Source organism: Microtus pennsylvanicus, chromosome 7 (genome assembly GCF_037038515.1).
Source record: "Microtus pennsylvanicus isolate mMicPen1 chromosome 7, mMicPen1.hap1, whole genome shotgun sequence".
Taxonomy (NCBI): Eukaryota; Metazoa; Chordata; class Mammalia; order Rodentia; family Cricetidae; genus Microtus; species Microtus pennsylvanicus.
In genome coordinates this window covers 9,247,626-9,269,762 of record NC_134585.1, presented here as the reverse complement: position 1 = coordinate 9,269,762, position 22,137 = coordinate 9,247,626, and the positions used below count along the sequence as shown (strand labels likewise).

Sequence of the window (22,137 nt, the reverse complement as noted above, 5' to 3'; positions counted from 1 at the left end):
ACTTTCCTATCACAGAACCCAGGTCCAAAGAAGCAGGAGCTTGGGGGCTGGAGAGATGGCTCAAAGGTTTAGAGCTCAGAGGTCCCGAGTTCAATTCCCAGCAACCACATGGTGACTCACAACCATCTGTAATGAGAACTGGTGCCCTCTTCTGGCCTGCAGGCAGAACATTATGTACATAATAAATAAATAAATCTTATTTAAAGAAGAAGAAGAAGAAGAAGAAGAAGAAGAAGAAGAAGAAGAAGAAGAAGAAGAAGAAGCAGCAGCAGCAGCAGCAGCAGCAGCAGCAGCAGCAGCAGCAGCAGCAGCGGCTTTGTTTATGCCTCTGTGTAATGCCACAGTCCCCAAGGGAATCTTCAGGGAAGGACAACCCAGGCCTCACAGTGGGAGTGGCCTGCTGATCTTCACCACTTCCTGGGTTGGGCTAGCACTTGCCTAGTGGAGGGTGGAGATTGAGGATGGCTCTGGTGTAGAGTTCTAGTAGCTACTGTGGTAGGGCTTTCTGAGGAGGCCTTTGCAGAAAGTCACACCGCATGGCTTGGTGAGGGTACCTGCCAAAGCTCCAGTGAAGCCCACGGACTGGAGGAGACCTCTGCAGGGCTGTGAGGTAACCATGGTAACCATGGGAGCTCTTCCACCTAGAGGAGCTCTTATTCTTGCCCTGCCTGGACTTGTGGTACAGTCCCAGGGGGCCAGCAGCTACAGAGACCAGGGGTCTCCCCATTTGCTGGCTGCCAGACTGAGAGGAGGGACCAGCTGTGCTAGGCACTGAAAACTCTGAGATGCAACATTCAAATCTGTCTTTCCTAGGGCAGGCCCCATAGGACCTAGGCCAGTGATTGTTTATCAGAGACAGGGCCCTAAGAGGAAGGGCTAAGAGATAAGAAGATAAAGATGTTAGGAAAAAGCTGGGGTCAGAAAATCTTGTACAAGCTGAGGACTTAATACAGCTTTAGCCAGGTGGTGGTGGCACCCAGGGAGGCAGAGGCAGGCAGATCTCTGAGTTCGAGGCCAGCCTGGTCTACAGAGTGAGTTCCAGGACAGCCAAGGTTACACAGTGAAACCCTGTCTCCAAAAACCCAAAAGAAAAAAAAGGAAAAGCAAAAAGAAGTACAGAGTCTCATAACAGGTTTTTTTGTTTTTTTGTTTTTTTTTTTTCGAGACAGGATTACTCTATAGCTTTAGAGCCCGTCCTGGAACTAGCTCTTGTAGACCAGGCTGGCCTTGAACATCAGGGCCTCAGGGAAAACCTTAGACAGGTCTAGGTCCTGACACCCACGATCTGCTACAGTTACACAAAAGGAAACCAAGGCAGAAAGAACTAGACGGGCTTTGCTCTTTTGGGTTTCTATGACTCTGTTCTCACTAAAGCCCACAGAGCAAGCCAGGCAGGGCTTCCTTGTGCTGATACCCACACAGAGACTGGCAGGAACTCAGTGCCAGGCTCTGCTCACCTGGACCTGGGCCTTCACTTGTCTGCCTTCCAAGCTCACACCATTGTCCATTGTCTGGAGTCCTCTGTGGGGCAGAGGGGGCCCAGGTGGAGATGGCTGCTCTCAACAGCTCTCAGTTCTGAGGGCTCAGCACCAGGAACAAAGCTACCCTGGCCACCACCCACTTCCTGTGGCCAAGGTCAGGACAGGGCATGTGGTCTGTGGGTTGGTCCTCTAACCAAGTTGAACACACACTGTGTGTGTGTGTGTGTGTGTGTGTGTGCATGTGTATGAGTGTGAGTGTATGCAGAGGTATAATGAGACTCTCAGCCCTATACCCTGCTGCTGCTTGGAACTTCAGTTTCCCAATTTGGAAAACTAAGTTTGAATACTGACTTGTCACGGCTGTTTGCAGGGGGATATCTGTGGGGGCCTCTCCCCAAAGCATCATGTCTGTACCCTAGAAGGTCTCTTCTCCACTCTCCATCCATGGCAGCCATGGCCTCAGAAAGGGGACTTTGCTGAGGCTGACCGGATTGGAGTGCCTGCATGCAGATCTCAGGGACACGTGCTAGGTCCCAGGTTAGCCAAGGGAGTTCAAGGAACACTGGGGTCTAGGATGCAGAAGCAGGATCAAATATAGCTGCCTCAGCTTGAGCTGGGTGTCCCGGGACTGGGAGACACAGAAACATTCAGAGCTGGGATAGGTCCCATGTAGCTTGAAGTTCGCTCCCAACATTGCTATAGTCTGCTAAACTCAGAAAGCCAGGGAGGAAGTCTTGCTTTTCCTTAAGTGGGGCAGAGTGGGCTTTCATTTAACAACTCTGGATCCTGGAGGCAATCTTCCTGGGGTCACAGGTCACTTTTAGAAGGGTCAGAAATGAGGCTACACGGGGCCCCAAAATGGGGTGGCCCTAGAGACTTTATCACAGACTTCAGCATGGATGCTGGTCTTCAGGGAACAAAGGTGATGTCAAGGATCCTGAGCTGGTGTGTCCAGTACTCTGAGGCCATGCAGGGCACTAAAAGCCATCCTCAAAGCACCGACCTGACAACACTGTCCCCACCCTCACTCGGGCTCCTCAGAGGCGTCAGCCTTGCTCTGCAGAGGAGCTGGTCATGGCTTGGGAAGGCATGTTGATTTTTGTTTCTGACAACTCAGGCCCTGGTCACATATCTCTTCCTGCCTGCCCCACAGATCCTCGTGTCTTAGGAACTCAGATACAGGGGCCACCCGACCCAGAACATCACAGGTCCCAGGGGCTGAGTCCTGACCTCTCTGGGTCCTTCCAGGGAAAGGAGAGTGACAGTTAGGATCTAGGAGAATGACAATCCTGTCAGTACCCAGCTGTAAGGAAGGAAGTCACATCCCAGGCTGCTTAGCATGCCCAGTCCCCAGCTGGGCTCCCTATTAGTTCAAGGCCATCAGGATCGTTGATTATAAGCAGGATAGGGTGCTGTGGTCCAGAAACATGGCAGCAGGTGGACAGCAGTTGGGTAGTCTAGGCTGTGGATGAGCTCTGTGAAGCCTATTCTCCACTGCCAGGGACAGGGATTCCAATAGGGTCCCCAGTTCTAGCTCCTCCAGGGCAAGACTAAAATCAAGGTTCCAAGGAGTGTCTGAGACAACCAGAGACAGGCAGTCTCTGTGAGTCAGCTCAACCCTGCCTCACAAGTACTCCAAGTGCATGGCTCTACCTGGGCCCAGTTCTGTTGTCTGGGTCAAGCAGGTCTGTGGGCTAAGCTCACTGTGGCCTTGGAATACACAGGTATTACAGGCCTGCCCTGGGCAGTGTAAGCCGCTGCACTTGTATGGCAGGGATGGGGCTGTGCGTGGCATGCCTCTCTCTCTCTCTCTCTCTCTCTCTCTCTCCTTCATCTTCTTCCTCCCTCCCTCCTCTGTAAGTATGTGTGTGTGTGTGTGTGCATGCCCACCTCCCTCCCTCCTCCTCTCTGTATGTGTGTGTGTGCATGCCCACCTCCCTCCCTCCTCCTCTCTGTATGTGTGTGTGTGTGTGTGTGTGTGTGCATGCTTACACATACGCATGCATGCCCATGGTATCCCCACAGAGGTTGGCTGCCTGCTATTCTAGGTACCTGGACACCTGAGCCAGTATTCAGGCCTCCACATCCCTCCCTGTGGTAACTGAGTGGACTCGTCCCCATGGGCCTTGAGAGCTATCTGTGCTGGCCTTCATGGTTCTCACACCCTGTGGCAGCAGGACAAGAGGCCAGCAAGAAAGAAGACCTCAGGTGATCAGCCTGAAGTCACTTAGTCCTTCTCTCCACAGGACATGCTGGGCCCACACTTACTGCTGCTGGCCTTAGCTGGACTGCTCTTCCTGGAATCTGGTGAGTTCTGTGGAGTTGTCCCTACATTCCCATACAACAGGCCAACCTCATGTCCCCTTGAGCATAAGGAAGGGCCCTCCTCTAAGAGTAAGTCTCAGGAATGGATGGCTTTGGTTCCCATATAACAGGAGGTGGAGTCTGAGTGTTACTCAGAATTGCTACTCCAGAGTGCTGCTCTGAATCCCATTAGGGTGACTCAGGAGCCCTTCCCAGACCACATAAGACCATAGACACTAGCCCGCACCCTCCCCAGAGACCCCCACTTTTGAGGGCAACCAGCATGGGTACAGGGCCCTTATCCAGCCTGTCTGTCTCCCCAGTCACATCCCAGGAGTGTACCAAGTACAAAGTCAGCAACTGTCGGGACTGTGTCCAGTCAGCGCCTGGCTGCGCGTGGTGCCAGAAGCTGGTAAGAGTGGTGTGGGTATTCTGACAGAGTCTAAGCTGCCCTTGCCACCCCCTCTACGTCTCTTAAGCTGGAGACACTAGGGCGATCTCCTTAGGACATAGCAGGGATGACTCAATATAGAAGCTTCTAGAAGGGAGATGAATGTACTGTGGTCACCCAAGCTGACCCAGGTACATAGGGGAGGACAGTCCAGCTTCACAATATGAACAAAGAGCAGAAGGAGATGAAGGCCCACAGTCAAGCATGGTGGGAACGTCTCACCTTGAATGACGGTCCCTCAGCTCAGCTGCCCCCCCATAGAGGGCTCGCCCATGGGACTAAACCTTTATCATACCCTCCTCCCAGGGTCCCCACGCTGCTGAGCCCACAGGGCAACCCACACATTACTCTTTCTCCTCAGTCACATGATCCTGTCTAGTGGAAGCTACAGACAGGCAGCTCCTGTCCCTTCTTTTTCACAGGTCTTTGAGAATAAGGTATTTGCTTTTAAAAAACCACTGAGTGTATTTTTATAAAAACATACTGCTGTGGTTATTCCTCTGTTGCTGTCATAAAAACACCCCGACAAAAGCAACTGGAGGAAGGGTTTGTTTTGGCTCACGGCTAGAGAGGACAGTCTGTCATGGTGAGGAAGTCGAGGCAGTGGGGGTGTGGGTGTGGGCCAGCTGATCACATCCCATCCACAGTCAGGAAGCCAAGTGATGAATGCCCATGCTCAACTCCCTTCCTCCTCTCTCTTCAGCCCAGGACCCAAACCCATGGGTCAATGCCACCCCCACTGGGCAGGTTATCCCACTTCAAAGAACATAGTCACCACAGTCCCTCACAGTGTGCCTGGAGCCTTGCCTGTTGGGAGATTCCAAATCCTGTCAAGCTGATGATCAACACGAACCATCACATGTCCATGTTCATGTTTGATCTTGTTACCAAACTCAGGAGACCCCTATCAACCCATGGGCAGGCCATATGCAAATCTTGCCAGTTTTTATTTTTTTCCTGACTGCTGTTATCTGTGGACACAGGATGTCATTTTACTCTCCTTGTATCCAGAACATTCCCAGCTTTCTGCATCTTCACACGCCTGTCCTGTTTAGAATGAGTGGAGCCAGCTGGGCGATGGTGGCGCACGCCTTTAATCCCAGCACTCAGGAGGGAGAGGCAGGCGGATCTCTGTGAGTTCGAGACCAGCCTGGTCTACAGAGCTAGTTCCAGGACAGGCTCCAAAGCCACAGAGAAACCCTGTCTCGAAAAACCAAAAAAAAAAAAAAAAAAAAAAAAAAGAATGAGTGGAACCACCAGTGTAGAATGTCCCTTGGTGCCCCCAGCCCAGCACGTCCTCTGGTGTACACTGGGGACACCAGCACGGAGCAGAGGCACTTGGAAGGTGGCGTCTACAGCATTTCTGTGTTGTTCTTCTGGCTTTATCATCTGTGGGCAAGCAGGCACTCCCGGTGTTTTATGGTGCTTTGCATTTGAGCCAGACCCACTTTGGGCACAACAGGCTCCAGTAGAGGACCAAGAACAACCAAATATTTCCTTGTCAAATCCAGGGGGCTTTTGAAGGGACACAGTGGTCAAGATGAAGGAGCCCCAGGCTCTCCACTCCCCTCACCAACTCGTTTTCCCAAGCACTGCCATGAGTCTCAGCAAGGGCTGTCACATTGGCTAAAGAGATCACCTGCGTTCCGTTGGGAGGCAGCAGCTCCCTGGGCAAAGGCCCTGCTGTAGGGCTAGAGAGCTCTGGCCAGCATTTGATCTTGAGGTAGAGAACCCCAAGTCTTTGCTGATGGATTCAGTGTCCGAAAGACAGAGAAAAGTCTATAGTCTATGCTTCTGGAACTCTCTGGAAGACATGGAGCTGTCCAGGTGACCTAGGCTGTCTGGGAGTCTGCTTTTCCCTAGATGACTGCCCCATCCCACAAGGATCTCTAACTGAAGTTTCAAGGGCAGGTTAGGAGGAAAGGGGGCCAGACCCCACGGTTCCAGCACTGTGCCTTCTGCCTGACCCCTCCTCTAGAACTTCACTGGGCCAGGGGAGCCTGACTCCTTGCGCTGTGACACACGGGAACAACTGCGGCAGAAGGGCTGTCCAGCCGATGACATCATGGAACCCAGGAGCCTTGCTGAGCCACAGTACGACCCACCAGGGGAACGGAAGCAGCTCTTTCCACAGAAAGTGACGCTTTACTTGCGACCAGGTAGGTTTGGACTCGGCTGGGATGGGCTGGGTGTACAAGGAAGACATTCAGGAGGGCAGCCTGTGCAACCTGTCAGGGCTGACAGCTGGGACGTGTCCCTGGGTTGGACAGTGAACTGGGCTGGTTGATGAGCCTCTCATGACGGATGTCTGCGCTCTAGAGCTAGTGAAAGGGTTCCACGTGTGAAAGTGCTTGCCACCAAGCCTGGTGACCTGAGTTCAAGTCCCCGGGACCCAAAGGGTGAAAAGAGAAAACCAACTCCTGCAAGTAGTTATGGAACCTCCATATTCAGAACATGGTGCGTACAAGCCACCCTCCCATAAATAAACAAAACTGTAACTTTTTAAAAAGTTACTTCAGCTGGACTGTGGTGGTGCATGCCTTTAATCCCAGCACTTGGGAGGTTGAGGCAGCGGATCTCTGTGAGTTTGAGACCAGCCTGATCTACAGAGCAAGCTCTAGGACAGCCAAGGTTACACTAAGAAACCCTTTCTCGAAAATCAAATCCCTGGGTGGATTCCCTCAACCCCACTGTCTACCTTGGGTGTCTGGATCCTCTCTTAGCAGTGTGCTCTGTGCCTCGTTGAAAAGGGGAAGCAAACCGTTCAGAAATCAGCATGCATTTCCACTCTCAAAGGCTCAGACACTCTTGGCACAGTGAGTGCACTGATTAAGTCCGATAGCCCAGGATGCAGAAGTGCTTAAACCAGGCTTGCCCCAGGCAGGCTTGGCTGGGTCAGACGCAGTGAAGTGAGCATGGCTGGGACAAGAGACACGCTGTGGGCAGACTCAGTGTCACAAGGGGACCAGCAGATTGCCCTGAGAGCCGCTGGGTGGGGACCCCAGAGGCTCGTCCTGGTTTCATTTCTGTTGCTGTGATAAAACACCTTGACTAAAGGCAACTTAGTGGGAAAGAGGGTTGTTTTCAGCTCACGGTTTACTGTTTCAGGGAAGACTAGGCAGCAGGAACTTGAAGCTCACGTAACATCCACAGCCAAGAAGGGAGAGAAATGAATGCATGCTTAGCGCTAGGCTCACTTCCTCTGCTTTTAACGAGACCAGGGCCCCAAACCGGGGAATTTTACCACCCACCCAGGCTGGGTCTTCTTGCATCAATGAAGTCAGTCCACCAGAATTGCCCAAGATACACCCACGGGTCAACCTGATCTCCACAGTCCTTCAGTGGGATTCTTCCCACGTGATTTTACTCTGTGACCAGGCTAAAGCGGTGCCAGGATCTAATTGGTGTCTGATGGGCAGATTGTCAGGACGGGGTAGCAAGGAAGTAGAACATGAAAGGGGGCAGGGAGGTGGCTTTGGGGGGGTCAGCCTGGGGACATCAGAGGACAGAGCTTGTCCCATGAGCTCTTGTGAGTTGACACAAGGCCTTCTGCTCTGGGACCTCTGCCCCTGCCCCTGTCCTTCTGACCCCTGAAGGGCAGTTTTGGCATGCTCACCTTCCTGAGCCAGGAAGTCCTAGCTGGCACAGGTGCAGCCCCTCCTAGTGGGAAGAGAGGGTGGCTCTCTTGACCTTCCTTGTAAAAATGTTAATGGTTGATTGGGTTTCACCCTGCTGGTCTGAATGTTAGCACCACAGTCTGGATGCTTAGGCTTCCAACTCATGAATTTGCACGGCACACACTCTCCGCACGCAGACATTCTTGTACTTGGAGTGAGCCCACTTAACTGAACCCAAATCTGCCCATCCTGTGTCCTGGCCCCAGGCCCTGCCAGGTCATAATAAAGGGGAGGCAATAGGAATTTAGGGACTAGGTGAGGGCTGGCAGCCAGGCTCAAAGTGTCCCTTGCTCTCTTCTGACAGGGCAGGCAGCTGCATTCAACGTGACTTTCCGGCGGGCCAAGGGCTACCCCATTGATCTGTACTACCTCATGGATCTCTCCTACTCCATGCTAGATGACCTCAACAATGTCAAGAAGTTGGGCGGTGACCTGCTGCGGGCCCTCAATGAGATCACTGAGTCTGGCCGCATCGGTGAGGCCCGCGGTGCAGACGTGCATCTCAACCTTGGGAACCCCCTGCTGCTGCACAGAAGCTGGGGAGCTGCATATGCAGCGCTCATGGGGCCAGACTCAGCCCTGCATCTCTACCACAGCCACGTCTGGTCACAGGCTGCTAAGACCCGTGGACTCCTCCAACCTTTCTCTCTCTCCTTTATATTTTGATGTTTAAAAGACAACGGTCCTGCAGTGCTGATTTCTGAAAAGTGTGTCTGTCTTACGGTGACCACACCATCAATAGAGTAGTGGAAGCAAACTTCAGGGCAAGGGTCAAAGGGTGAAGGTTGCAGCACTGCCTAGCACCAGCATGTTCACCAAGCACTTGGGACAAGGGAACAGCACTTTGGCCTCATTGTCTATGTATCAGGATGCCCACACGCACACCTGAACGCAGGATGCTAGCAAGCTTCTATAGTCTTGTGTGCTCACACACTTACACATGTCCAGGATCCCATACACAAACACATTTGCATGCCTGTGTCTGTAGGCCTGCATACACAAGACCCGTGTATATATCTACATGTACTCACACGCAAACACTCATGATCACACATGTATATGACCACATATCTGTACATACTCTGTCACACACACTCATGTTTGTACATGACTTCACATGTTCTCATCTACACATGACTACACACATGCTTGCACCACAGGTTCATCCACACATGCTCCCAAAACCATCACCTTGCTTTCTTCCTTGTTTGGGAAACTGAGGCTTGACCCTTACCCCACTGGGAAGTTCACTGACCTGCCTGGAGCCCTGCCTGCTGCCTCGTCCCTATGCCTCCAGCCTCACGCTGTATATTCTCCAGGTTTCAGGTCCTCCCTGTCCTGCCTAAGGGTCTGTCTTCTGTCTCTGTCCCCCCTGCCTCATGAAATGTACCCCTCAGGCTTTGGGTCCTTCGTGGACAAGACAGTGCTGCCCTTTGTCAACACACATCCGGAGAAGCTGAAGAACCCGTGTCCCAACAAGGAGAAGGCCTGCCAGCCCCCGTTTGCCTTTCGGCACGTGCTCAAGCTAACCGACAACTCCAACCAGTTTCAGACAGAGGTCGGCAAGCAATTGATTTCCGGAAACCTGGACGCCCCTGAGGGTGGACTGGATGCCATAATGCAAGTCGCTGCATGCCCGGTGAGGTCACTGCCCCTGGTCAGCTCTCCCAATTTCCTCAAACGCAGGAGCTCCACCAGTGTTGTGGGGCCACTCACTCTGGTTAAAGGACCTCTTCAGGGACTCACCCCATCTGGCCCCATGTTGTCACCCTGGGTCTTGGAAGGGCAACCTCCATGCCCCAGGTCCCTCCCAGCCTCCCAGATCAGAGAGCAAAGGCAGAGTTGCAACATAGCCCTGAAAAACACATTTCAGCCTTAACTGATAACCCTCAAGCTCCCCTGAGAGCCAGGCTGCCCAGCAGCGGGTCTTCAGAGTGAGGACTGTGCTTAGTTAGCTCCACGTCTCCTCACCTACACCCTGGCCTGTCAATTCCAGACTGTGCTTAGAATGTCATCTGCAGCAAGCCAATCCCGCCCCAGCCTGGCTCTCAGTTCTCCAGCCTTGCTGGGCTCACGCTGTGGGCACACACATTCTACATGTGTGTTGGACCATGGGACAAAACCCGGGTGGGTGCTGCATATGTGTGCTCCTTCCCTTCTTCCAGACACTCAGCTCCCCTATGAACGTCCCTTGATCCCCTCTTTAGTGGTTGGGAGATGTTTCCTTTTTAGTGAACGCTGCTGTGTATCTTTCTCCTTCACAATTGTCACTGGGGTCCAGTTCCAGGTCTGAAGAATGTTTATCTCTTTAGATTCAGATGTATTTCAGCTCTCACCTCACAGTCCTGAAGGGCATGCTGGGAACTGTTGGCTTAGGCACTTCCTGGGTACTAGATGGGATCTCTCTATCTCTCTCTGTCTGTCTCTGTCTGTCTCTCTCTCTCTGTGTCTCTGTCTCTCTCTTTCTCTCTCTTCCCCACCCCGTCTGTCTCTCAGGCCTAGCAGGGAAACTAAGGCAGGTAACCTCTCGCTGCCTTCTTCCTCAGGAGGAAATTGGCTGGCGCAATGTCACGAGGCTCCTGGTGTTTGCCACAGATGATGGCTTCCACTTTGCTGGTGATGGGAAGCTTGGCGCCATCTTGACGCCCAATGACGGCCGCTGCCATCTGGAAGAGAACATGTACAAGAGGAGCAATGAGTTCGTGAGTACTCTGCCTGCCTAGGCCCATCCCAGCACCAAGATTGGCTAGAGGCCATTCAGGAATGATGAGAGGACAAGATGGAAGCAGGGCCACATGCCTAGATCACCCCAGCAGAACCCAGACTCTTCCTAACACAAATAGCAAATCACAGAGCAGTTCCCAGAGACCCTGGTGACCTAATGAGATTCCTGGCGCTCACATCGGCCTGCAAAGCAGTCCTGGCCCTGGTCCTCACGGCAGAGACCCTGACACAGCACCCCACCCCGATCCATCTCACCACCTCTCTGCATGCCTGCTCTGCCCGTAATGACCCTGTCCGAGCTCCAGGTCCCATCTCTGAATACTCATTGCCTTTCCTAAAGTACCGTGAAGAATTTTTGCACCCCTGTACTGCAGTGACCACCTGAAACACACTGATGTGGAGTTGCTGGCAGATAGAATCTGGGGGTACTGACCCCACGCAGGAGCAGGGGTCTCTTTTTTTTTTTTTTTTTGATTTTCGAGACAGGGTTTCTCTGTAGTTTTTGGTGCCTGTCCTGGAACTAGCTCTTGTAGACCAGGCTGGCCTCGAACTCACAGAGATCCGCCTGCCTCTGCCTCCCAAGTGCTGGGATTAAAGGCGTGCGCCACCACCGCCCGGCAGGAGCAGGGGTATCTTATGTCCATTTGCCACACCCCTAAAGTTGAATATCATGCCCATTTGCTGTACATCATGATGGTAAGGAGTGGGGTCTAAAATCTAGCCCTAGTGGGAACCCAGGGACTTTCCTGGTGCCTACACAGCAGCTCCTCAGGATGCTGCCTGCATTCTGGCTGCCTTAGCACCCAGAGTGCTAACTCCCAGGAGTTACCTGACATTGACCAAGAGAATTATCACAATAGTCAGGGTTCTCTTCTTGTATTTCAAAAGAGTTGGTTTTTTGTCAATCCTGTCACACCAAGTAAGGCCTGCCCTGAGCAAGTGGCATTGCCCTGTCAGCATGGACTCTTGCTCTCCCAAGGTGTCCCAGAAGACTTGTCTGACAAGATGTCCCCTTTCTCCAGGACTACCCATCGGTGGGCCAGCTGGCACACAAGCTTTCCGAGAGCAACATCCAGCCTATCTTCGCGGTAACCAAGAAGATGGTGAAAACCTATGAGGTAAGCAGAGCCTTGTGCAATGTGGGCAACAGGCCCCCTCAGCTGTGAGTGACAAGCCAGGCCCTGCCCAATATTGCCTCAGTTCTGCTTTCCGTGTTGGGCTGTGGGTGGTCAGCCTGGCCACTGGCCACAGTTTTCTGGGTGTGAGCATCCTGGTGGAGGAAGCTGAGGCCGCCACTGGGCTACACAGTGTCCACGTCTTGAAATTCCGCAGCGCTGCTCGCTCTTTTTGTCTCTTCTGAAACAAATTAGCCTGGAACTGCTTCTCTCTCCTTCCCCCTCCTCCCCTCTCTCTTTAGCTCAAAGAGAAGTCCCCTTTGAATAATCAACATTCAGATGGAGCTAAACTCACAAGTTGGAACCCCTTCTTCCTCCATGTGTTGATTAGCAACAAGCCTCCCCAAAGCACTTCAACAAACAGAAGCCAAAACCAAAGCAAACAGGATCTTGGGTTTGCCATTGGCTTTGAAACAGTTGCTCCATCCTCCTGGGGAGGACGCAGCCACCCTTGCTCCTTGTAGAGGCAGGCCCGAGGACGCCAAGGCTTTGCATCCAGAGAACTCTTTCTGGTGGCCTCCAGAGGAAGGCAAAGTCCCACTCTTGATGTCAGGAGACCCTTCAGTTCATACAGCAGGAATGTCACTTCCATCCGTTCATCTCTTAAGACAGTAGTAGTTGGAGCCAAAGGTGTCAGAGCAAGAAGCAGCTGCCAAGCTAGACAGTGTTTCTGACGGTTGGGGTGGCTCTCTCTAGCCCCTCAAAATGCTCCTTGAGGCTCATCCTGTGTTTCTCCTGCGGTTGTCACGCCATGTGTGTGTGTCCTGCTTTGGAAAGTCAGCTGAGGAGCTGAGGTAAAATCCTCCAAGGATGCATTCACACAGCTAAGATTCTCAGGTGTTGTCAGGCTCCTGAGCCTTCTCCTTGGCTTACGATTTGCTGGACAGGCCAGCAGAATTATACAAAGCCACTAGGCTCCCAGTCGATTTGCCACAGTGTCGGGGTAAAGTCAATAGAGATAAGAAACAGAAAAGGCAAATCTAGGAACAAGATGGGGCTCAAGCTCCCGTGGCCCCTCCCCTTTCAGGGTTAATCTCTCAGTTGACCAGGACCCCCAGCCCCTCCTGAGAATGACGGGATCCTTCGAGGGTTGTCCTCTCCTCACTGAGCTGTAGCAGGTCCCCACTCTTACGATGAGTGGCGTGGGTCGCGTTGCAGAAGACACCGTGGAGATGGGGGAGAAATCCGCAGACAGGGAACTTGAGTCCCAAGCCCACCACCAGTTAGGCTTTGATGGTTGAATGAGACAGGGCTCTCTGGAGGAACCGAACGGACAGAATTTGTACAAGGCGATCCATTAGAATGTCTTGCAACCCATAAGAGCTGAATTGTACCACCGTAGTTGATTGCCCTCTCAAAAGGCTGAGAGATTGGTAGTTGCCCAGTTAATGAAATTGGATGCCCAGCCTGGCACGGAAGGACTGAAGGGTTCCTGGAAAGTTGCTGCTCTTTGGTCCACGATGGAAGATGCCTTGTTGTGATGTTGGTGAAGGACAGCAGCAGTCCAAAAAGGCAGATGCTATGATGGACTCTTGGAAGGGACAGACTTCATTCCAGAGACTCCAGGAAGGGTGCTGAGCCTGGGTGGCTTGGTCCTCAGCTCTGTGAAGGTGTGTAGGAGGCGAATGACCAGTTGCTGCTCATGAAATATAGCATAGCCATGAACAACACTAGGGAAGATGTGAGGAAAATGCAGGATGTCTGTCATTCGAAGGCTCCTCTGGGCAGCAGGCCTGTGCCGCTGCAGCTGCTTGTCACTGGGTTAGGTGACAGTCACTATTAAATGAGAACTCTGAAACCCATTGAACTAGTCAGGGCTCACCGCTTTCTGTGATCTCACCACATTGTACTGTTGTCTGTGTAGCGTGCTGATATCAGATGTTATCAGATTGAAGTCTCCACTGGGGACATTCGCACCAAGGAGTGTAACCTCCACTCAGGGCTTTGGAGCTGGCCTTTCTCCCTCCTCCTCTTTCTTTCCTTGTCTCCCTTCCTCCTTTCCTCTCTCTCTCTCTCTCTCTCTCTCTCTCTCTCTCTCTCTCTCCCTCTCTCTCTCTCTCTCTCTCTCTCTCTCTCCCCCTTTCTTTTTGAGGGAAGGTATCTCTACAGAATCCTGGCTATCTCGTAGATCAGGCTGGCCTTGAACTCACAGACTTCCGCCTGCCTCTGCCTCCCACGCCCTGGAATTAAAAGCGTGCGCCACCATCTGGCTTTTGCCCCTTTCTTTGTCCGAATTTGAGATTAAACCTGTGCTAGCAATGCTGTGCTGCTGGCCCACAGCCTCAGCTCTCTCCTCACTTCCTCTTCTGAGACAGTCTGGCTGAGGAACCCCGGCAGGCCCTGAGCTTGTCATCTCCCTACCTCAGCCTCCCAAGTATCTGGAATGAGAGGCCTAGGACACCAGACCAGCCAAGGGCTTGGGCTCCTCAGCTGGGATGAGAGGCTGTGACTTAGGCTGCCGCACACACCAGGCCTGGCTCCTCGGGGTTTGCGCTCAGAATCTGTTATTGGCATTCAGCAGCACACCATTGACTTACGGAAGAATGTCATGTGAACCATGAGCAAGGGAGGCCATGGGCATCCATTACAAGCCTCGTGGCTATGGAGGGGCCTGTAGCACCATGTGCCAGCTTGAGCTTCTTTCTCATCAACAGAAGCTCACAGAGATCATCCCCAAGTCGGCGGTGGGGGAGCTGTCCGATGATTCCAGCAACGTGGTGCAGCTCATCAAGAACGCCTATTACGTGAGTCTCCGGCAGAGCCGGGTGGGCTGGCAAGGCCGCCGTGGGTCAGCAGAGGTCACCTTGTCACATTGGGGTTCCTACTGGGCTCCTCATAGCTTCTGGATGGGAGTGGCAGGGAGAACAAAAGGGAGCGTAAAGAGAGATGTACCAGCTTCTACCCACGGCTTTGGGTCCTTTTGGGGCATGACTGACCTTCCTAGATCCCGCCTGCTAATTCCTGAAACACCAATGGCAGGCCCTTCTTACTGAGGCTCTTCCCTGCTAGCTGACACGGAATAGTGGGGAATGGAGGGCTGGTGAAGGTAGAATGATGCCTCTCACAGTGTGGAGACCCCAGAAATCATCACTGTGGCCTTCGGCCTTGAGCCTTGAGATAGAGTGCCTCTTGTTTTTGTTTTAAAGATTTTTTAAAAATATTTATTTACAATATTCTGTCTGCCTATATGCCTGCAGGCCAGACGAGGGCACCAGACCTCATTACAGATGGTTGTGAGCCACCATGTGGTTGCTGGGAATTGAACTCAGGACCTTTGGAAGAGCAGGCAATGCTCTTAACCATTGAGCCATCTCTCCAGCCCTAAAACACCTCTTATATGCCAGACCTCAAACTTATTCTGACCCCTCATCCATCATCCTCCTTGATGATTGGCAGTTTGTTTAAGTATATTCAGATTTGCTTCCCTCAGAGGCCCAGTGTCCCGGTGAACACCAGTGTGCACCAAACACACCGTCCAGACCCCGACCCGTCACAAAAATCTACTCCCAGTGGCAGGTGTCCCCGAAATTCTGACCTGCATCCCTGTTGCTGAATGTCTTGAAGGCTGACAGCACCAACCGTGTCGAAGGCCCTTCAATACCACTGTGGGGGGCTGCAGAGCAAAGCCTGGGGCCAGGCTGGGGAACCCTGTTTCCTTCTCCAGCCTTGTGAGTCCCAGAATCCCCAAGCAGGCTCCCGTGCCTAATTGCTGCCCACTCATGTCTAGCTCTGTCTTTACAGGGATGACTCGGGTGACACCATCATTGCCCACTCACCAAAAGCCACCCCTTCTCCTTCTCCTTCCGTCTGTGTCTTGTGTCTCTCACATCCCCTCAGCAATCTATCGTTCCTCCTCTGCTAACCCTGGGGTTAGACAGTGCAGGGATAGTCCTCACAGGGCTCATGGCCTGTGCCTATGCTGGTCCCCGGCTGGTAGCCTGTCTCAGAGCAAACCCATGGCCGCAGTCTGCTGTCCCATCCTGACACAATCACTGAGCTCCTAGCGGGTGTTTGTGCCATCAGCTGGTGTGCAGGAGAAGTATGAGAAGGGAGATGTCCAGGGGCGCAGGGATGGATGGACAAGTCCCCTCTGAGCATGACTGCTCTCTGTCCACAGAAACTCTCCTCCAGGGTCTTCCTAGACCACAGCACCCTCCCCGACACCCTGAAAGTTACCTACGACTCTTTCTGCAGTAATGGAGCATCAAGCATAGGCAAGCCCCGAGGGGACTGTGACGGTGTGCAGATCAACGTCCCGGTGAGCTGGCCTGCTGAGGCACCTGGGGCTCCCGCATCAGCATGTTGGAGGGGTCTGGGGAGATCTTGGTGACCCACTCCCAGTGAGAGCTGGGAGGCAAAATAAGATCACAGGGATAAGCGAGGGAGGAGACCACTGATGACCAAAAGCCTGCCTCTTTTCCCTTTACACACCAGCGAGAAGGCCAGATGTGACATCAGGGAAGGTTACAGGGAGGGTGCCAGGACATGGTCTCAGCTGCAGGTTCGCACCTATCAATGTAACGAATGCCTGCAAATTTCTAGAGAGGCCCTGGGTAGACTGGCGGGCATGGAACAACAGCGCCCTCCGGGGGCAACTTCTGGACATGCACAACTGGACAAGTATCTGGTTGGGATGCCTGAGAGGCTCAGCAAAAGGGACAAGAGCAGAGCCATTACCCAGGTCACCCACAGTCCTGAACGGAACTCCACCATTCTCTTATAGGTCACCTTCCAGGTAAAGGTCACAGCTTCCGAGTGCATCCAGGAGCAGTCGTTTGTCATCCGAGCACTGGGCTTCACAGATACAGTGACCGTGAAGGTCCTTCCCCAGTGTGAATGCCAGTGCCGGGACCAGAGTCGGGAGAAGGGTCTCTGTGGAGGCAAAGGTTCCATGGAGTGTGGCATCTGCAGGTGAGAAGCGTGCACGTGGCCCATGGTCCATCAGTCCTCGGGGAAGATGTCTGCAGATGAGGTGGACTTGGCCAGCCCATAGCATAGTGAGTCGGGCATGCATGGGTCACCCCGCAGCCTGCCAGCCCACGAAGCAGGTGTCTGAAGGTGGTATGGTCAGCTCACCCAGAAGGTAGATGGCCTGCAAGTACTCCCACATCCTAGCCATCTGACCTCAGAGCAATCAGGCTAACGGCATGTAGCTAGAGTATCACTGGACCAGGTGGCTACTCCTGGCAGCCTGGGCCCTAAAGTCATCCTGTGAACACAAGCCTCAGTTCAGGATGCAATCGAGGAGGAAGGGTGCAGTGTGCCTAGCAGAGAGGCTGTAGTTGGAGGCTTGGGTGTCAGTCATCCTCTCCCAACTGCTTCCCCAGGTTCTGATCTTTGGGGTGCTCTATCCCACACCCCAGGCCCACACTGCTGTGTACCACCTCCCAGATACTCTATGATAGCGGTGGTTTTGGTGGCCGCGTCCTGACCAGTGGCACCTTGCTCTGGTCCTGAGTGTGCAACCCTAGGTGGCTTCTCTTCCAAGCTGAACTAACTTGACTGGAGGATTGGGTCATTGGTTAGTGAATTCTGCGACTTCCTCCCATAGGAGGACACAGTGGGATGGGTCAGGGTCGGCTACTGAAGCTCTCATCTCACTGAGCCGTGTACAGAGTCCCCCACGTTCTTCTTTACCTAGCTCAGTGGTGAGGTAGTGCTGCCATGTCCCCACCAGACCCCGTTTCCAAGTCTAGGTTAGCAGGGACAGAAACTGGTTCCTTAGGACAGTCCATGGATACAACGCTCAGGAAGCTCCCAGATGCGCCTGCCAGAGGTGCTGTGCTAGTTAGTGTGTCTGCTGCTGTGAAGAGACACCAGGACCACGTCAGCTCCTACAAAGGAAAACAGTGAATTGGGTGGCTTACAGTTCAGAGATTCGGTCCATTATCATTGTGGCAGGACATGAGGACATGCTGGAGTAGGAGCTGAGACTTCTACATCCTGACCCATGGGCAACAGGAAGGGATATGTCTCACTGGGTGTGGCTTCAGCATATATGTGTGTGTGTGTATGTGTATACATGTATGTATATGTATATGTGAGCCATCCAAGCCCTTCTCCACAGTGACACACTTCCTCCATCAAGACGATACCTGCTCCAATAAGGCCACACCTCCTAATAGTGCCACTCCCTTTGGGGGGCATTTTCTTTCAAACCACCACAGGGTATGATGCTTATGGGACAGTCACCTATATGCCCACAGGGACTTCCTTGCCTAGGACATGGCACATGCTCAGGAGACCTTTGGAAGCAGGTGTGGTGTGCCATACATACATTACAGGTGTTTGGATGAGTTCTGGACCAGGTAGGACAGGAGGTGCTTTCATGCTGAGGGAGGACCTAAGCGCACACCCCTCCCCTATTACACCAGGTGTGAATCCGGCTACATTGGGAAAAACTGTGAGTGCCAGACACAGGGCCGAAGCAGCCAGGAACTGGAAGGAAGCTGCCGGAAGGACAACAGCTCCATCGTGTGTTCAGGGCTGGGGGACTGCATCTGTGGGCAGTGTGTGTGCCACACCAGTGACGTCCCCAACAAAGTGATCTTCGGGCAGTACTGTGAGTGTGACAACGTCAACTGTGAAAGATACGATGGCCAAGTCTGCGGTGGCCCACGTAAGTGCCAGGGGCTACAGGTAGCCATTTGCACCGGTTGTATCAGGACATTGGGGACAGACAGGTGGGCAGACTAGCAAGCCTTCCCTGCCTGTTTCTGTGTCTGCAAGGGTCACCATTGTCCTGGGAAGGCAATGGAGGTGACAGTCCCGTTCTGACCCAAGAGCTTTTCAGATACAATGTGGCGGCCCCGTCTGGCTAAATGGTGGCCATGTTGCTAGAGGTGCAGGACAAGAAGACATCCCCGGTCCCTGCGTTTTTGCCCCAATGTCCTTCCATGGTTCTCTGGAGCCATGTGAGGAGGGTTAACTAGAAGTAGTCAACAGTCCTCCTTGCAAGGCGGTATCAGGCTAGGGAGCAGGATGGTTCCCTGTTCCTAGTCACCTGCAGGGCAATGAGTCCCCATGACCTCGGTTGTTTTCCAGAGAGGGGCTCCTGCTCCTGTGGCCAGTGCAGCTGCAAGGAGGGCTTCGAGGGCTCCGCCTGCCAGTGCCGCAGGTCCACGGAGGGCTGTCTGAATACCCGGCTGGTGGAGTGTAGTGGCCGTGGCCGGTGTCGCTGCAACAGATGCGAGTGTATTGCGGGTTACCAGCCACCGCTGTGTGAGGATTGTCCTGGCTGCCCCTCGCCCTGTAGCGAGCCCAAGCACATGTGAGTGTCCCCATGGCCCATATTGGTCTCACTGTTGGACGACCCGGAAGCCCCCCCCCCCAGACACAACTGTGCCATAGGTCTCAGCAGGGTTCAGCAAGCCTGGTGTCCCTGCCACCACATACCTCTTTCCATGCCTGCAGGAGTCCTGGCTTCACAAGGGATTTAGGCCCCTTCAGTCTTTGAACCAGGTTTCCCTAACCCTTCCAGACCCTCTTAGAAACATATTATCCCCCATCACTCACATGGCACTGAGACCTGAGAGCTCCCCAGACCCTCCGCCTGGGACTACCTGGTATGTAGACAGCCAGACTCCTTTCACGCTACGTATCAGACACGCCTGCATTTCCTAAATCATTCCTGCCACCTTGTATAGATCTACAGCATGGTCCAGCCGTGCATCCTCACATACCAGTGTACCCCCCCCACACCTGGGCATCCTGGCACACACGTGTGTTTTCATTATTCACAAAACTTGACGCACCAGTGCACCCTTCCACAGCCATGCATCTCTGCGCACCTATGCACCCCGACGGACCTGTGCGTGCTTGCATATCAACATGCCACGTCCCACCTCATGCCCTAACACCCTCTCAACACCCACTCCACCCCACTCCTCCGCAGCTCTTGTGCCGAGTGCCGGAAGTTCGATAAGGGCCCCTTTGAGAAGAACTGTAGTGAGGCGTGTGTCAATGTGACCCTGCAGCTCACCCCTTTGAAGGGAAAACTCTGCAAGGAGCGGGACTCGGAGGGCTGCTGGATGACCTACACCATGCAGCAGAAGGATGGCAAGGACATTTACGACATCCACGTGGAGGACAACCGAGGTGAGGCTGAGCGCTGCCTGGGACAGGACATGATCCCGTCTAGGTTGAACGCGGTGACAAGAACTCTGACCGCGAGGTCTCTGCAGCGAGAGGACCGCAGAGAATATGTCCCTCCTCTGCGGATGCAGGTCAGGCCCAGTAGCAGGAGGAGAGCCACCCAGGATACCTGCACAGGGCAGCATTGCGGGACAGGCTGCCCGCCATCCCCTTTTCTTGTCCTACGGCCTCTCTTTCACTCTGCTCTCCTTCCCGGGCCCTGCGTGAGAGGAATAGCAGGTGGCGTTTCCTGGCGGTGGTTCCAACATGTGTTGGGTGTGATGCCATTTCAGGACCACACTGTCCAGCCAGAGCATCTCCCATTTGATGGGACGATCCTGAGAGATGGTGTCTGTTGCTTCCTCAGAAACCCCCACGGAGAGCTGTAGGGCAGTGGAAGTGACCCCCCCCCCAAACACTGATCCCCCTCCCTCCACTTGCCTCTGGTCTTTGCCAGGCCCAGTCACACCTGTGAACTTGGAGATTCTGACCTGGTCTCTAGGTTCACGCTGAAGGGAAGGGGGACACCTTGGCTCTACTCCAGACACGCACCCAGCACAGTGTGAGGCTGTAGCCGGCAGTGAGAGGTCGCCTGGGCTTTCCTCATGTTGGCCCCTGGCCTGACCTCCTTTTCTGTGAACAAGGGCCAGGCCAAGTGGCCTTTGTGTATCATTTGGGAGCACGGGGTCTGGTCTCATTTCTGGTAGGGGTGAGGCTAAATTCCGTCCTCTACTCGTGAGATGCGCAGAGGGTGAGCCCTCAGAACACTGGCCGCCATAGGGAGGGGCTGACATTTTGGGTTGTGTGCTTCCTCCTTAGAATGTGTGGAAGGCCCCAATGTGGCTGCCATCGTAGGGGGCACCGTGTTGCTGGTCGTGCTGATTGGTGTCCTCCTCCTGATCATCTGGAAGGCCCTGACCCACCTGACTGACCTCAGGGAGTACAGGCGCTTTGAGAAGGAGAAGCTCAAGTCCCAGTGGAACAATGTGAGTGGCCTTGCTCAGGGGACCCGCATGACACATGCATACTCCCTTTCCTCTTTGACCTCCCACGGGGAGCAATTGGTACATTCTCTATCCCAGCTGAGCGTGGGAGACCCACAGAGAGTGTCTTTCCCACCTCTTACTCTCACTGCGGGACTATGGCTGTCCTGGAGTAATGACACATCCCTTACCCCAGCAGCTTAGACTGCAGGCTCCCAGTGTTGCGGTGAGCAGGCTTAGCCTGAGCCTCAGGCCCTAGGAAGGCTCCTTGTCTTAGTTGGTTCCTCAGAGTGACCTCTACTGATCTGGCTGGTGGCTTCTTAGAGTCTTGATACACTCCCTGTGCTGACAAGAGCATGTTTGGTTCCTCCCTAGGACAACCCCCTCTTCAAGAGTGCTACCACTACTGTCATGAACCCTAAGTTTGCCGAAAGCTAGGGCGCGAGCTTCCAGGATCAACCACATGCGACTCTGAGACCACGCCTCCTCCCCTCTGCAATCGTGACGTGGCTTACAGCTCACCACAGCACTGCCAAGGATCCAAAGGCCCACTCTGTTTCTCCCCACCTTTTACGTCAAAGCCGGAAGGCTTGCCACAAACCCATCCTCTCACGGGCACAGTCTTGTCACCACAGAGCCTTAAGGATGTCCCCAGGTTCCGCACACACTTCCTTATATAAAGGAAGACCGCAGGCCTAGTAAAGGTGGCATGGACTTATTTATATTTAACTTTGTCAGGATATGAAACCACATCCCATTGTTTTATGTTAACACCCCAACCATTGTATTATATATGGGTATGAAACTATAGCCCACGTATTATAGTGTAATCGTGTGTGTAAAAATAATAAAGCTTCCATCATGCTATCCACAGAATGTGGGTTTTGTGGAGTCCTCCAGGCTCAAGTGGCTGAGCCCCAGGGTGTTTTGTCCCACCTGCCAATGGTTCGTTCACATCCTGAGAGTTCTGGTGCATTCTGGGCCTTGGAGTGGGAGATTTGGTTCTCTTCTTCCCTACCTGTGGACCTGTATATATGGAGCCCTCCCAGACCCAGTGCTAAATCCTAGATGGCTGCGCAACAGGTGTCAGGTGACAGAAACGGCATCCTCCCCTTTCCTCCTCCCAACTTCTGTCTGTCAGGTTTAGTACAGGAGATAGGGTGGTGGCCAGAACACAACCAGGGTTGGGTAAGAAGTTTCTTTCTTGTG

General features: G+C 53.4%; 1 protein-coding gene across 1 annotated transcript in view; it reads left to right on the top strand.

Annotated features, from left to right (window-relative positions):
- Itgb2 (integrin subunit beta 2) overlaps positions 1 to 21,804 on the top strand; it is a 28,305-nt gene extending 6,501 nt beyond the window's left edge. The window contains exons 2-16 of the mRNA XM_075979858.1: positions 3,728 to 3,788; positions 4,109 to 4,197; positions 6,215 to 6,395; positions 8,218 to 8,388; positions 9,311 to 9,552; positions 10,460 to 10,615; positions 11,660 to 11,755; positions 14,467 to 14,556; positions 15,930 to 16,070; positions 16,536 to 16,723; positions 18,187 to 18,431; positions 18,857 to 19,082; positions 19,707 to 19,909; positions 20,765 to 20,931; positions 21,304 to 21,804. Coding sequence (XP_075835973.1) covers positions 3,731 to 3,788; positions 4,109 to 4,197; positions 6,215 to 6,395; positions 8,218 to 8,388; positions 9,311 to 9,552; positions 10,460 to 10,615; positions 11,660 to 11,755; positions 14,467 to 14,556; positions 15,930 to 16,070; positions 16,536 to 16,723; positions 18,187 to 18,431; positions 18,857 to 19,082; positions 19,707 to 19,909; positions 20,765 to 20,931; positions 21,304 to 21,366 — 2,316 coding nt within the window. The 5' untranslated portion in view covers positions 3,728 to 3,730 and the 3' untranslated portion in view covers positions 21,367 to 21,804. The remainder of the gene's footprint in view (positions 1 to 3,727; positions 3,789 to 4,108; positions 4,198 to 6,214; positions 6,396 to 8,217; positions 8,389 to 9,310; positions 9,553 to 10,459; positions 10,616 to 11,659; positions 11,756 to 14,466; positions 14,557 to 15,929; positions 16,071 to 16,535; positions 16,724 to 18,186; positions 18,432 to 18,856; positions 19,083 to 19,706; positions 19,910 to 20,764; positions 20,932 to 21,303) is intronic.
- The last annotated feature ends 333 nt before the right edge of the window (positions 21,805 to 22,137 follow it).